This window comes from Venturia canescens, chromosome 3 (genome assembly GCF_019457755.1).
Source record: "Venturia canescens isolate UGA chromosome 3, ASM1945775v1, whole genome shotgun sequence".
In the NCBI taxonomy this organism is placed as follows: Eukaryota; Metazoa; Arthropoda; class Insecta; order Hymenoptera; family Ichneumonidae; genus Venturia; species Venturia canescens.
Window position 1 is genome coordinate 15,648,986 of NC_057423.1, and position 13,525 is coordinate 15,662,510.

The window sequence follows — 13,525 nt, forward strand, 5'->3', positions numbered from 1 at the left end:
TTCTCAAAGACCAATATATACACACATACAGCAACAAACAGCTTCATCAAATGGGCCATTAGCTTATCGCGGCTCTGTATGGGACCCGAGAATTTCTGTTTTGTCGGTGTCAAATGGCCCTCCCAATCTCTCGCGGAGAATATCCTCTTTTTCCAATCCTCTCGTTGACAAAGTAAATTCGAGGGATAAAAAAAATGAGAGACAATAAAAGCCACCTCGTGACGCAAGGAACGACGACAAATTCCTTCACATTTTTCGGGGCTTGTACGTGGAAAAAACATCTATTTTTACACCTTATTTTTTTCAGTAAATATGTCTCCTTTGTTCTGCTTTCTTCCTTGTAGCAACAGCTTTTACAGGACTGTCAAAACCTTCATGGAATTCAACTTTTTCTCGTCAATAAAAGATTCGATCGTTTTATTAGCCCGACAATTTCCCATGGTTTATATTAGTGATTTTTTTTTTTTCAAGAAAATGCAAACTACATTCAAGAACTGTGAGAAATTCGAGCCGGAAATTACTCGGTTAATGACAAAAATTGGCCGAAAGAGGGTTTCCGTTTGTTGACTTCAAGATGATCGAGAGGTTACAGAGTTCAATGAAATTCAGATAGTGCCAACAGTCACGATTAACAAACATGTATATCATCAACTGATTAATATGGTAGTGAGTTCTAATTGCTTCTCTTACGGTGGTCTTTATCCGAGGAATTTTGTAAAGCCGAATTCGAGTCGAAATAAAAATAACTCTTACGGGGACGATCAGTTTTGCCTGACTGGTTATGGAATCATCTGGAAAATCCATATTCTCTGCTTGGATAAGCGGATAAATTATTATTAAATATCGATGGAGAATTCATGATCGAGAATTTAATGTGAAAACAGTTATAAGAGTCGTTGTTTGATTCATTGGCCAATGATTTCTTCCGCTTTTTTGCAGTTTCTTTTTTTTCTTCGAGCGTGCTTGAAATTGGAGTTGTATATTTTTGAATTTATTTCAGAGTCCCAGAGGGGCACCGTATCGCGCCGATCACTCAGCTGGAATTTTTATGAACAGCCGATAGATTCGCGAGTGCTACGAACACTACACCGGACTCCCTCGAATTTCGCAAATTTATGAACTTTCAATATTCTCTCTATATTCTATAAATATAAATATAGAGAGATAAACCAAACGATATTTTGTTCTACGTGCGGAGATTCTTTTTCGGTTATTGAGAAAAAACTAAATTCCACAGCCAAAAGCGAAGTTGAAACCAAAACTCAATGTTTTTACGTTCCAACATTGAACTCTCTCTCTCTCTCTTTCTCAGTGTAAATTTTTTTTCCTCCAGATCTGAGGACCTTACGACTACGACCGTATATTCCGAAAATTAATTTTTCAATCGAACGAGAGAATTTGACGAATCAATCATTGGACTAAAAATATGTAGATTCGAGGAAACACAACTCGATGTGTGTCGTAATCGGTATACGAACACGCACGAAATTCTTCCTGGCTGTGATCTCTGCCACGTTCACATCGATTTTCCTGGGGCTTTCGAGGGCTTTTGCTCTCCAATATCCACGTGTAAATCTCACGGTTCATAGTTGTATATACGAAAGGCTCGTATTCTCGCGGATATATTATCGTACGGTTAGATCTTGAGTGCAAAACAAGTATCGTACAAGTTTCTCTCTCGTGGTTCTCGCGGTGTGTGCTTTACCTCTGTCCAGGAAGAATCCAACGCTTACGGAAGACATCGGCGGGAGATAAACTTTAGGGTTGGGTTTCGAGGTGAGTAAAGTACATGGATCTAGTTTTAAGAGGTAAGAGGTCAGACCGGAGGTCAATTTGCTAGAATCTCCCGAAAGAAGCGCCTTTATAATGTTCAGTCGTCCATTCATCGATTTACGTACAGAGCGTACCGAAAGTTATAAGAGCAATTTAAAGGATCGTAAAATTCTAAGAAGAAAAGCCCATGTTCGTTTTCGTCTTGGGTCTATCTTTAGCGAGATATCAATAAATGAATGACAACGAGTGGACGGTTGCGGTCAGCAAGATCAGAGGGTGTGGTGGGGGCTCGGGATCTGCCTTTGTCGTAGCAGCTGATGGGCCCGAGCGTCGCGCGCAGAGTGTCCTCCCACTCGAGTCCGTCAGGGCACATGATTGGTAGCCACAAAACAATGAATATTTCATCAATGGTATGTCGCAGAGACTTTTTTTTTTAATCGTGGGAATTTTGGTTGTGCAACGGCTCAGGAACGATCTAAACAAGCCCAAGCTGTATCCACGAACGAAAGCAGCGAGCATTAGTTGTTGGTCTATAATGTACTGAACATATTGTCGACGAAGCTTAGTAGGTACGGAAGAGGAACACGAACAGAGCGGAAAAACGAGTCGCTCTCGGAGCTCGAGAAGGTCTTGATTTCGTTGTCAAAGGCCATCTTTTTCTCTCGATTACGCGCTATCGTTTCGCAGCGTTGATAACGAATCTACTCCGGTGTCCCGCACTCTCACAATTCTTATAAACACGCGCTCAAATATACATATATACGGATACTCCGATATGTTTGATGGGAAAAAGGGAAAAAAATATGTTGATATATGTTTCCTCTTTTTTTTTTCATTCACGACATATCGTCTCTTTTTGCGCTCATGGTAATATTGTACAAAAATAACTCGTCGCTTTATTGACGATTGTAGGAAGAGCTATGACTTTTGAAATGATGAATAAATAAGTCGACAAGAGAAAAACGAGGAGGAGAAACGGAGATATTGAGATCTTTGAAACTGGGTTGCCCCGGTGACGACGAGGACGTCGTCTCGTGTCCGTTCAGTAATTATAAATTGAGTTACATTCATCTCTATGTTCTGTACGTTCAAGTGCTCACTTTCGTGTCTTTTTCATATTTCCCCAACACTTTATATTTCACGAAAATAACTCTCGTCCCCACGAATTCAGACGTGTTTAGTATCTCTCTTTATATAATTGTCATTGTCGCCGGAGATTGAGAAAGTGCCTGCGGCCTAATATCAGTGCAGCATAATTTGCATGTTGGCTTCTTTTTATACAATTTTACATCGAAAATCTTTTTATCCCCGAACACAAAATTTCATTGTCACGTAATCGTATTTTTGGAAATAATCTACCGGATTATCCAGTATATGAATAAAAATGTCTATTCAATTTATCCAATTCGAACATATAAATCTCAAATAAATGTCTACGATTTTTCAACTACCACACAGACAAAAACCGGAAATTGCGCCATTGACAGCAGTTGGCCGAATTTTACAGGTTTCCAGTACAAGTTTTTTTAACAATTCAATCTCAAATAGACTTTGAATTGGCAGTTTCAATCAAACGCGATCATCAAACCCATTTCGTTTTTAATTAATTTTAATATTTTCAAAAGAAAAAAAAAATTTCCACCAATTCTTTCATTTCATCTAAAATGGAACAGAATCTGTACCATTGCACTGAATATAAACTATCATTGAAGTTCGCGAGCTCAGGTGGATGTTCATTTTTCATGATTACGCGATAAATCAGAAGATATATAAAAGTCGAAATGAAAGGTATGAGTGGAAACTTTTTCTAAGATACACGGAGAGAATACATACCTCCGGCCAGTAGACACAGGGCTGTCAATGTACTTGTCCCGAGACTCTACCGAGTCTCTTGATAGTAATTTTTTGTAAAGCGAGAACTCGATGAAAATTGATGTGTGATACCATTCGTACGGATATATTTATACAAGCTCGAATAAAATTCTGCTATGTAGAATAGTACATTTCTAAACACTTAGGAAGATCATCGATGCTTGTGTTCGAGCTTCTCAAATTTTACTATGTTCAACTGTAAATTTTGATTATGAAAACAGTACTAACCATAGCAAAACGGCATGAATAATTCTATTTTATGTTTTTATGACTTGATCTTTGGAGGGGGCTCTTGAAACATGATAAATTAACATATTTTCATAGGAGACGCTGAAAAAAAAATAGTCGATTTTTTTGCACCACCCTAATGGATATACAAAAAATATACATATAAATATTTAGAAATAGATATTAAAATGGATGCTTACCTGAAAATGGGCCCTCGCAATGGCAACAGGTGTGAAAGGCAATTGCGCGGACCACTTGAGCGTCGTTCCTTCATAGAGTAGAAGCGTGTCAGTGTCGGCCACGACAAGTACCATCAATTTGCCATCCGGTTCTGCAGAAAAAACGTGCGTACGGGCACGTGCGTTAAGGCATTGTTTTTCCAAACATATGTATACACCGTTGCACGCACAAGGATATGAAAACACATTTATTTATATTTATGTCCGTGGTGACACAAAATGTAAAAAGGAAAATGCCCGGAGAGTCGAACGAAAACGTTTACCTCACAATGTCAGTTGAGTTGTTTATGAAATATATTTATTATATATATACACATTCATTCCGAATGTGCCTACACAAACGTCGAGAATACTTTATTTTACGATTGTCAATTTTCCTTCGACCGTCGTGAGAACTCGAGGCAATCGACTCAGATTTATCTAGAGTCGGGGCAGCGACTCTGAGACAAGTACATTTATATATATGACGAGTTGCTGCCAGAGACTCTTTACCGGAGCGATAGCCTTTCCAATTGTTTTCGAAAATTTTCAAATTCACAGTACGGAATCGAAAAAGCCATTATATTCAAAAATTCCTTTACTATTGCAATTTTCCTGAACTCTTTTTTTACTTTCCATCGATTTTTTGCTTCCTCATAGAGGAAGCTATGTGATGATGAACATTTTTTTTTTCCAGTTTTCAATGTCAATGTGCTCAAAATGTCCCAACACATCGAAAAATCATATCTAGAAGAAATGTTCGGATGTGTGTGTGTGTGCGCGCGCGTGTGTGTGTGTGTTATAGCACTGCAAAATGAAAATGCATGCTTATTACTCGAAAACGATTTGAGATATACAGGGCTACCGTTTTGCACAGATGTTAATCTATACAAGCTCTTCATTCTCTGATAATTTTGTCAGAATTTGTAAAAAAATACGAATCTTACGACATTTTGAAATTTTCAAAAAAAGGGTGTCGACGCTCTAACTTCCGAAAATTTTAAGATTTATTACTATTTTTTTTTTTTTATAAATAAATTATCATAATAGGAAGGTTGGTATTGAATTTGGGAAATATCGGTTGAGCGATTTAAATTTTATGATTTTTGGAATTTCACAAAAAATTGTCTAACCGCTTTAATTTTTGGAATTTTTGTAAGATATCGTGTATAAGTTTGTACTTCCTCTATACTTTCTAGCAAAGTTGTCGGAATTATTTAATTTTGTTGTAATTGTTGTAATTGTGTGTAGTTGTTGTAATAAGGTTATGGAATGCGTTGGGCTGTGTATGTGTGCGAAGCGCGAGGCTATAGTATGTTTTTTTTCTTACTCCCAAGCTTGATTAACTTGTTGTTATGGATGTTCTTGTTTCTGTTTATAAAACCAACTTCCGTTTAGTCTTGTTTTTTCTTCTGAACAATAAAACATGTTTTTTCTCTGGTTCTTTCTTTCAAGAGAGTTTATTTTCTTTATAAAATAAATCAATCAAACTCTGTTAGTAAATAACAAATTTAAATGTAAATAGAAAAGCGATGAAAATTGAACGTTACAAACTATTTTTTCTGATGGCTCATCATTCAGTTTTTTTTTTAATGGATTAAAACAAAGAAATAAATTCAAGTTCGTAAAAGAAGGTAGAGAAAATACATTATTTCCTTGTATACAATAAAAAACGCTGAAAATTTAAATTTGCAAATTGCTTCGTCAAGATGGTCAAGATGCACGGTGCTCATGATGCATGATGCTCAAAACTTACTCTATGAGGTGCTATATTTTTTATTTTGTCATCCTCTCATTACATAAGCACCCCGAACAAATCGAAACAATTATTAAAAAAAAAAATGGCTGATGACCTTTATACAGTAATATTTAGCAAAAAAGACGAAAATTGATTTGTATTGTTGTAAGTGGTAATAACTTTTTTGTTTTTTTTTATGAAATATGTGTTGGTTTACCTTCTCGTGATGCATCTCGAAAACAAAAGTGTTTAAGATAAAATATGAAGATTCCCAACAGATTCATCATAATCATCACAAGCCTGTATTTACAGTCACTTTTCAAATATAAGTCCGTTTTTAAGAACCGATTTGTAAAAGCTAACACTCCATACGTTGATGAAAACGAGACTTAAAAACCGACTTGTATTTAAAAACTGACTGCGAATCCGAGCCATAAATAGATTGTGAGTAACCACATACTTTTTTTGTTGTTTTTAAAATATTAAAAAAGTTTGCGATTCCCATAAAATGACGTGAAATTCGTAATGTGTTAATATTATGTTTAAAAAAAATGCAGAGATTCGAGAAGTTGTAAACATTAACATCTCTTGAAAATAGAAGCTTGGAAACAAAGTTATATGTGTTTCAATTTTACAGTACACGATTACGAATATACACAGACACACACAAAGGAAAACATGTTTTGTAAATATTATTTTTTAAAATTGTAAGACATTTTAAGCACGTTCAAATTGAACCAGAAAATATTAAACAATATAAGAATTGAAATTATAATAATTGTATTTGGATAATACCTAGTATGGTATTTTTTCAACTTTGCTTTACAGCTTTCAGAGATCCTATCTTCTTACACATATCGTCATAAATGCTTATTGGGAATGTTCATAGTTATCTTGAACATATTTGGCTAAAAATCAACTAAAATGTAAAATAATAATATAACGATATTTTTATATATAATTTTACATAATAAACCTTTCCAAAATTGAATTATAAATACAAGCTTAGAAAAAGAATCATAAAGCTGATATGTTTTTGAAATTTAGAAAAGTTAAAAGTCGATAAATAAGTTAAAATTTTATTTAAAACAAAATTAAAAGTAACAAATTACTTTCTCAAGCTTTTAGGATAATGCTGAAAGCTTCCTCTACGAGGAAGCCAAAATGAAAAATATAGCACCTCATATAGTAAGCTTTCAGCATCGTGCATCTTGAGTACCGTGCATCTTGACCATCTTGAGGAAGCAATTTGCAAATTTCAATTTTCAGCATTTTTTCCTCTACATATCAAATCTATGATACTCGAATCACAAAAGAATATTTACTGAAAAAAAAAGAAAAAAAATATTGCAGTGTATACGCACTCCAAGTTTACTCGATAAAACACTCGGTGTATTTATACTAAAATTTAATCGAACATTTTTATGGAGTACCTATGTCGTAGAAATGGATTTATACCTCCTTGGATAACGTGCACATTATAGTTCTATACATTAACGTGTGTTACGTGTTTACCGATTACGTAAGCTCGAAAGCATACTGGATTGTACTCGAGTCTCTTTGAGTATTTAAGAGCTGTACAATTGTCACGGAAGCAGTAGAGATTCCTCTCCGACAGGACGACGATACCGACCTCGAAGCTGCTCAACGTGACGGCCTCGATACCGAGGACAGCCTCCCCGAGGTTGTACGTCCAATCGGGCTCCAGTCCTCTTATAACATCACCTTCCATGTCCTTTGCGACGTCGGCTCTCCTGCCAGACTCTGCTATGTTTTGATATCTGTTATCATTCAAGGGTCATCGTTACTAACCAAAAGAAATTTGAGTCGTTTCTCAATCTCTTCTCGAGATTTTTCCCTCGAGAAAAACTCACAAAGATCGTCGAGGTTGATTAATCATGCGTCAGCAAAGTGAAATTTTGAAAAAAAAAACCAGAATATTGGCAAATCATTTCTGCGTCTTAGAAAGCGCGTCTTCGAAATTGACATTTGCTTCCAATGTAAACCATCTTTTTCCAATGGATTCAAGCTGTGAAGTTTCTATGGAAAACTGCGAATATTGCAATACCGTTTTTTTCATATGGTCATTGATGGATGCAAGCTCCTTCAGTTTTGTAGATCAACGAAAATGATTAGCTCTGGGAATTACGGGAATTCAACATCAATGTGATTGAAATTACGTAATTTCTTATTCGCTGTTTCATAACTTGGGATTCTGGTAATTTGATCAGTAGCATATGGGACAATTATTTCAAGCATCATATATATACGAGTATCGAATAGCAAATATGCTCACATATCTATTAATTTTAGTTGCATTGGTGTCGGAATAACTTTCTTCACCGAGAAAAAAAAAATTGTTGATTCAATAACAATTGATGTTATTGTAAGAATTATCTTCATTTAACTGCAATATTTTCGAAGAGAATAAATCTGCAGTTTGATCTAAAACTCTTTTGATCATTTAATTATATTTAATCTTGTGATGATCATATATTTTAATATCATATTCGTTGTTCTAATATGACTTTTTTATCTTAGTGTTTATTGCGATGTCAGATTTTAACTGAACATTGCTTCGACGTACGTTCTTCAATTTCTGCACGTGAATTATGTACCAAGATGTTAGAATAATGGAGGATTACATCGAGTTGGTATAAAATGGGCAATTTAGAGTAAAACGTTGGCTTAAAATTGTGATTCATTATTTGAATGGGGGAGGGAAAAATATGAAAACAAATGGTCTTAGAAATATTTCATTACAATGAGAACGTTTGGGATTAAATTTGAAATTGCTGAGAGCCAAATTCGTAGCGTCACCGAAAATTTTATTACTTTAGAGTATTTTCTGCTCGAGCAGAATAAAAAATGTTCCCACATGTAAAAAAGAAAGGAAAATTTCCAATTCCCTGTGCGCAGGATCCGACTTACTTGGGAAGTATTTAGACAATTAAATTGATAAGAAGGCAAGTCCGTTGGTCAATTTTTCCGAAAATATAGGAGACGAATAAATGATTTATATATAACCGTTGGATTATTTTAAGTAATCAAAGCACGATATTCGGAGATCGCGTGGACTGAGATTTGGTCGAGTAGGAGAGTGAGCATTATGAGGCAACCTCTGGGTGGCGATATAGTTGGAAAAATAAAACGAAACAACGCGCGTTGAGGAAAATTTCACAATGTTCAACATCTCGTGAACACGGGGATAGAATGAAGCTGCATTAGAAGTGCATGAGGGAATCGAGTATGTGCGGGTTTATGTTTGCTGCCTCGTGATCGTCTCTCGGGTTGTGCATATCTCGCGCAGCAGCCGAGGCAACATAAGCTCAACAGAACTCTACTTCGTATATGGTTATACATACCTCGTAACATACATTATTCATCGAGAAATACATACACTGTACTCGACTATTTCAACCTGCGCTGCTCAGGCAAAGAATCCCTCCTCCCTCCCCGTGCCCATACATATTTATATGGGCGTGTGTGTCGCACACCTGAGTGTTGCTACGTTCGTGTGTCTAATGTGTTTGAGTGAGAGAGAAAACGTATCGGTGTGTCTCTAATGGTACATTGCTCACGGTAGTACGATACGAGAAGAGGGGCATCAAAGATATCCGCGTCTGTATGCTCATGTTAATAAAAATGAAATATACCGGAGAACATATCTGGAATATCGTATGCGTTACGATATCATGCCAGTTTTTTAAAAACATACGCGAGAAATGATAAATGGTCGCACTTTTGTCCAACCAAATACGAGGATACGCAACAGATAAATGAATCCATCTGTCTACTGACTTATACTGCAATAATAAATATTTATATAAATTAATTCGCGAATTTCCGAAAAAAAAATTCACGAATGACTGAAAGAACCTTTTAATGAGGAATCAAGCGAGATTCGACGTGTGCACGCGGTTGAATGAATGTTCAATCGTATATGTCACATGAAACAATTACGAGAATGACATAAATAGCATCGTGTATCACTGATCGAATTGATTATTTCTCAAATCTTGATACGTTCTATGTGTTTTCGTTTTTTTTTCTCTCTTCTATTGCTAAAACATCGCTCATTCATATGTAACCTTAGTATTTTTAATGACTGTGTTTCTTCGATTCGGGATGATCTTAAGATACGTTTTCAAACCTTCGGGATTTATCTTTGTTAACAAATAAAGTTTGAAAACGAGCAAAAAGCTTTAAGAATCGTCGGTGTCGAATGGGAATGATTTTTCGTTAATACTAATTGGATAGGCAAAGGTATACTTTAATGCTTTCCGATATTTGATCAAACTCCTTAAGAGTCACCGAGCGATAGCATCCGCAGGACCAAGTCTCTAAAAATCAAACTAAAATCCGTTTCCACCAAATTTCGTCGCGGATATAACGATTACACGAATATTAAAAATATCAGGAAATGTAATTTAATTAGCCGATTCCGGCTGTGGTCCGTTTCCGGATAGCAGATTTTTCTCATCAACGCAATGAATAAATGAAAATACGAAGCAGTTTGCTTACGCCACGATACCTTTTATGCCGGTTATAAAGATTATTTTATCACAAATTGTACGTACATTCGTCACAACCAAAGAGACCAGAGCCGAATTCACCAAACTTCACTGCTCATTACGAAATTTATTTGTCACGATTTCAATAAAAATTCACGGAGAAATCCGGTAGAATACACCGGAGGAGTTTGACATGTGACAGCGATTGTATTTACTATATATAGTTATAGGGTAATATGGGGCAAAATGGACACATGGGGCAAAACGGACTTTCCCGAAACTGAAATTTCATGAAATGCATACAATTTTTTTTTCGGTTCCAAATCATGTCCTGACTATAATGCATGGTAAATTATTGAATTCCACGGTGAGATCCCCAAAAAATTCAAATTTCAGAGCGAAATAGATCCCAAACTATTTTCTCACTATCTATTCGCTTTTTTGACTTATTTTTAAAAACCACAATAGTAATCAAAGTACGAATAAGGAAAAAAGGTTTTTTATTCATTTTTTACAAAAATCGCACTCGTAGCTGACATCTTCGTCTTCAACACTTGTACAGAAGGTGTGTGCCCATTTTTTGCATGTTACACAGTAAATCCAATCTTCGGAAGACGACGAATATAACCCTTCGCAAAAAATGCAAAAAACGTCTTTCAAAGACGAGAACTTGGCTGTCTTGGTGAGCTTTTTTTCTGTCTGCTAAACTGCTACATTTCGAAAAATTTCGATATTTCGATTTTTATGCCTCTTGGAGGCTGTGTCCGTTGTGCCCCGGAAATTTTTTTTGAAGAAATTCCGGAAATTAGGACCATGAATCAATGGTGGGACTCCGATACTGTACGAACACGAAATATACCCCAGCATGATGAACCCAAAGTTGATTTTTTACATTCCTCAAAAACATGACAGAAATGGGATATAAGATTTGACTCATTTTTTTTCATTTACATCCAAGGAATGGAGCTTGAGTGGTCCCATTTTTTCCCCCATATTACCGAGTTGACATTCTATTAGGGGACAGTCGCTTGGAACGGCTGTATTTCGAAAAATGTCGGTTTTTCGATTTTTATGCCTCTGAGGGGGGCTGTGTCCGTTTTGCCCCGAAATCTTTTTTTTTACGAAATTCGGGAAACAAGGACTGGGCATCAATTTTGGGACTCAAAAATAATTGAAAGACCATATCCTCATCAATGAAACTTGCTTAAATCTTTAACTGTCCATTTTGCCCCAGACTACCCTACTTTAATAACGGAGGCGCCACCATCGATTTTGAGTTGGTCACGTGAGCTCGATGACTCTTAAGGATGTACAGGCGCGAGGTCTGTTTTTAGATAGCACTCTAATTTTTTTAAGTCTTACAATCCAAGATTTCTTTTCTATGCTCGTGAAATTTCAAAACCCCTTATCGACTGTTTGGTTGAAATATTAACAGTCGAATAGTACAGAAATGAACATGTCCCTTAAAATTTAATATATTTTTAAATCAGATGTCAAAGACTAAAAACATTACTTATGTGATTTGAATCGCGTGGAATCTAATGGTACGTTAAAAAAGGGGGGTCAACGGCCATCTGAATTAGAAATATTGAGTTAAAAAAGACAAATGATTACAGAATCTTGAAATTTTGCAGGTCTATACGTCACTTGTCATATATAATAGCGCAATCTATATCATACTTTCAATGGAAGTGACAACTTTGTCAAACGTCGCCTTTTCACAATCTAATATCGAATCATGTGAAAGACTCGGAATGAAATGTGTTTTGCAATGAACTCAACTTAAACATTATTTACGATTAAAAAGTTAAACTAACGCTTTTTTACTAATATTGTGCTATATATGAATCACCGGACTATAATTAAAACGAAAAAAAAATATATGGAAAGACTATCAACTGACCAGTATAACACACATGTTACATCCTTAATTGCACGACAAAGTCCATATTTAATGAAATCGTAGCCTAATATAAAAATTATTTTTTGAAATTATGTAGAAAAATGGTCATGAAAATAAATGAAGCTCGTTATGTTTTCGACAGACCGGTGGGAAAAAAATTCCCTTGTTCAATGAGCATCAGCCAGAAATCAATGGTTTACTCGAGCCATTGCGAGCTTTTCATATATGGACCCACGTGCAGTGATCACTCCAATTTTAGCAATGCTATCCGAATGGTTCCACTTCCAAGATTATATTAAATTCAAAATAGAAAAGACCCCTAAATAATTTCGAAGCCATAATATTTATCAGTATGTTGTTGAAAAAAATGAAAAAAAAAAAATTACACGAGGAAATCGAAGACATGAGAAATAATGATGGCAGGACAACTTCATTTAAAGTTCTCGGAGAAGTAAGCACATGTTTAATGTGATTAAACATTGATACACAGCACGGTGCACGATCAATCAATATATGAAAAATTCTCAATTCGCTTATCTATATTCACCGTTTGATTGGTAAAGTGTATGAGTTTCAGTGCACAATGTGTGCAGTGTCACGGAGTGACCCCTCTACATAAGTCTCTCATAATTTATCATACGGCATACTATGTATGCACAATTGTCATGTGGATGCAGTGCGAGCACGTTCCAATTAGCAAAAGAGACGAGAGATTGAAACGCCCGTTTAGCTGCTGTACGAACTCGAGCTAGTCACCGAGTGAAAATGTGCGTAAGACAGAGAAAGAGGCAGAAGGGAGATAGAAAAGAGGCAAAAAAAAGATGTAGCCTGCAGCATCCATTTGCTTTGCGTTCCTTCTCAACTGTGGTGCTATCGCGCAGCTATGTTGGCCGCTGCACAAACGTCATCCGAATAATATAATTGTGTTTTCCGTCGTGTGGGCGCCAATTTTTTTTTTTTCTTATTTTTTCTAAGAATTTTTTTCTTCGTTTCTATATTCAACTCTTTGCTCTTCTCATTCTCGTGTCTCGCGCAGAATCGGTTTTTCCCGTTAGTTACTAAATCTACGCGTGGGTGTCTAAAAATATATTTCCATATTTATAATTTAGTGGAATATTCTGAATCCAACTTATTCGGAGTTGCTCCGGGTCAATTTCAGTGCCAAGTTATTGCGAAATGAAAAGTTTTATTATATGGAGAGAGATTCTGCAATGCGATTTTGCTGAATCATGATGATACATTTCTTTTGTTTCGTTTCCCTTGCGAATATTCATCGACG

The 13,525-nt window shown here is 35.9% G+C and overlaps 1 protein-coding gene across 2 annotated transcripts in view; it reads right to left on the reverse strand.

Moving 5' to 3' along the window:
* Window positions 1–13,525, reverse strand: part of BBS9 (Bardet-Biedl syndrome 9) — a 43,059-nt gene that overhangs the window by 17,640 nt on the left and 11,894 nt on the right. For both annotated transcript variants that reach the window (XM_043413984.1, XM_043413986.1), the window contains 2 exons: window positions 7,345–7,610; window positions 4,074–4,204 (listed from right to left, as the gene is read on the reverse strand). In XM_043413984.1, coding sequence (XP_043269919.1) covers window positions 4,074–4,204; window positions 7,345–7,610 — 397 coding nt within the window. The remainder of the gene's footprint in view (window positions 1–4,073; window positions 4,205–7,344; window positions 7,611–13,525) is intronic.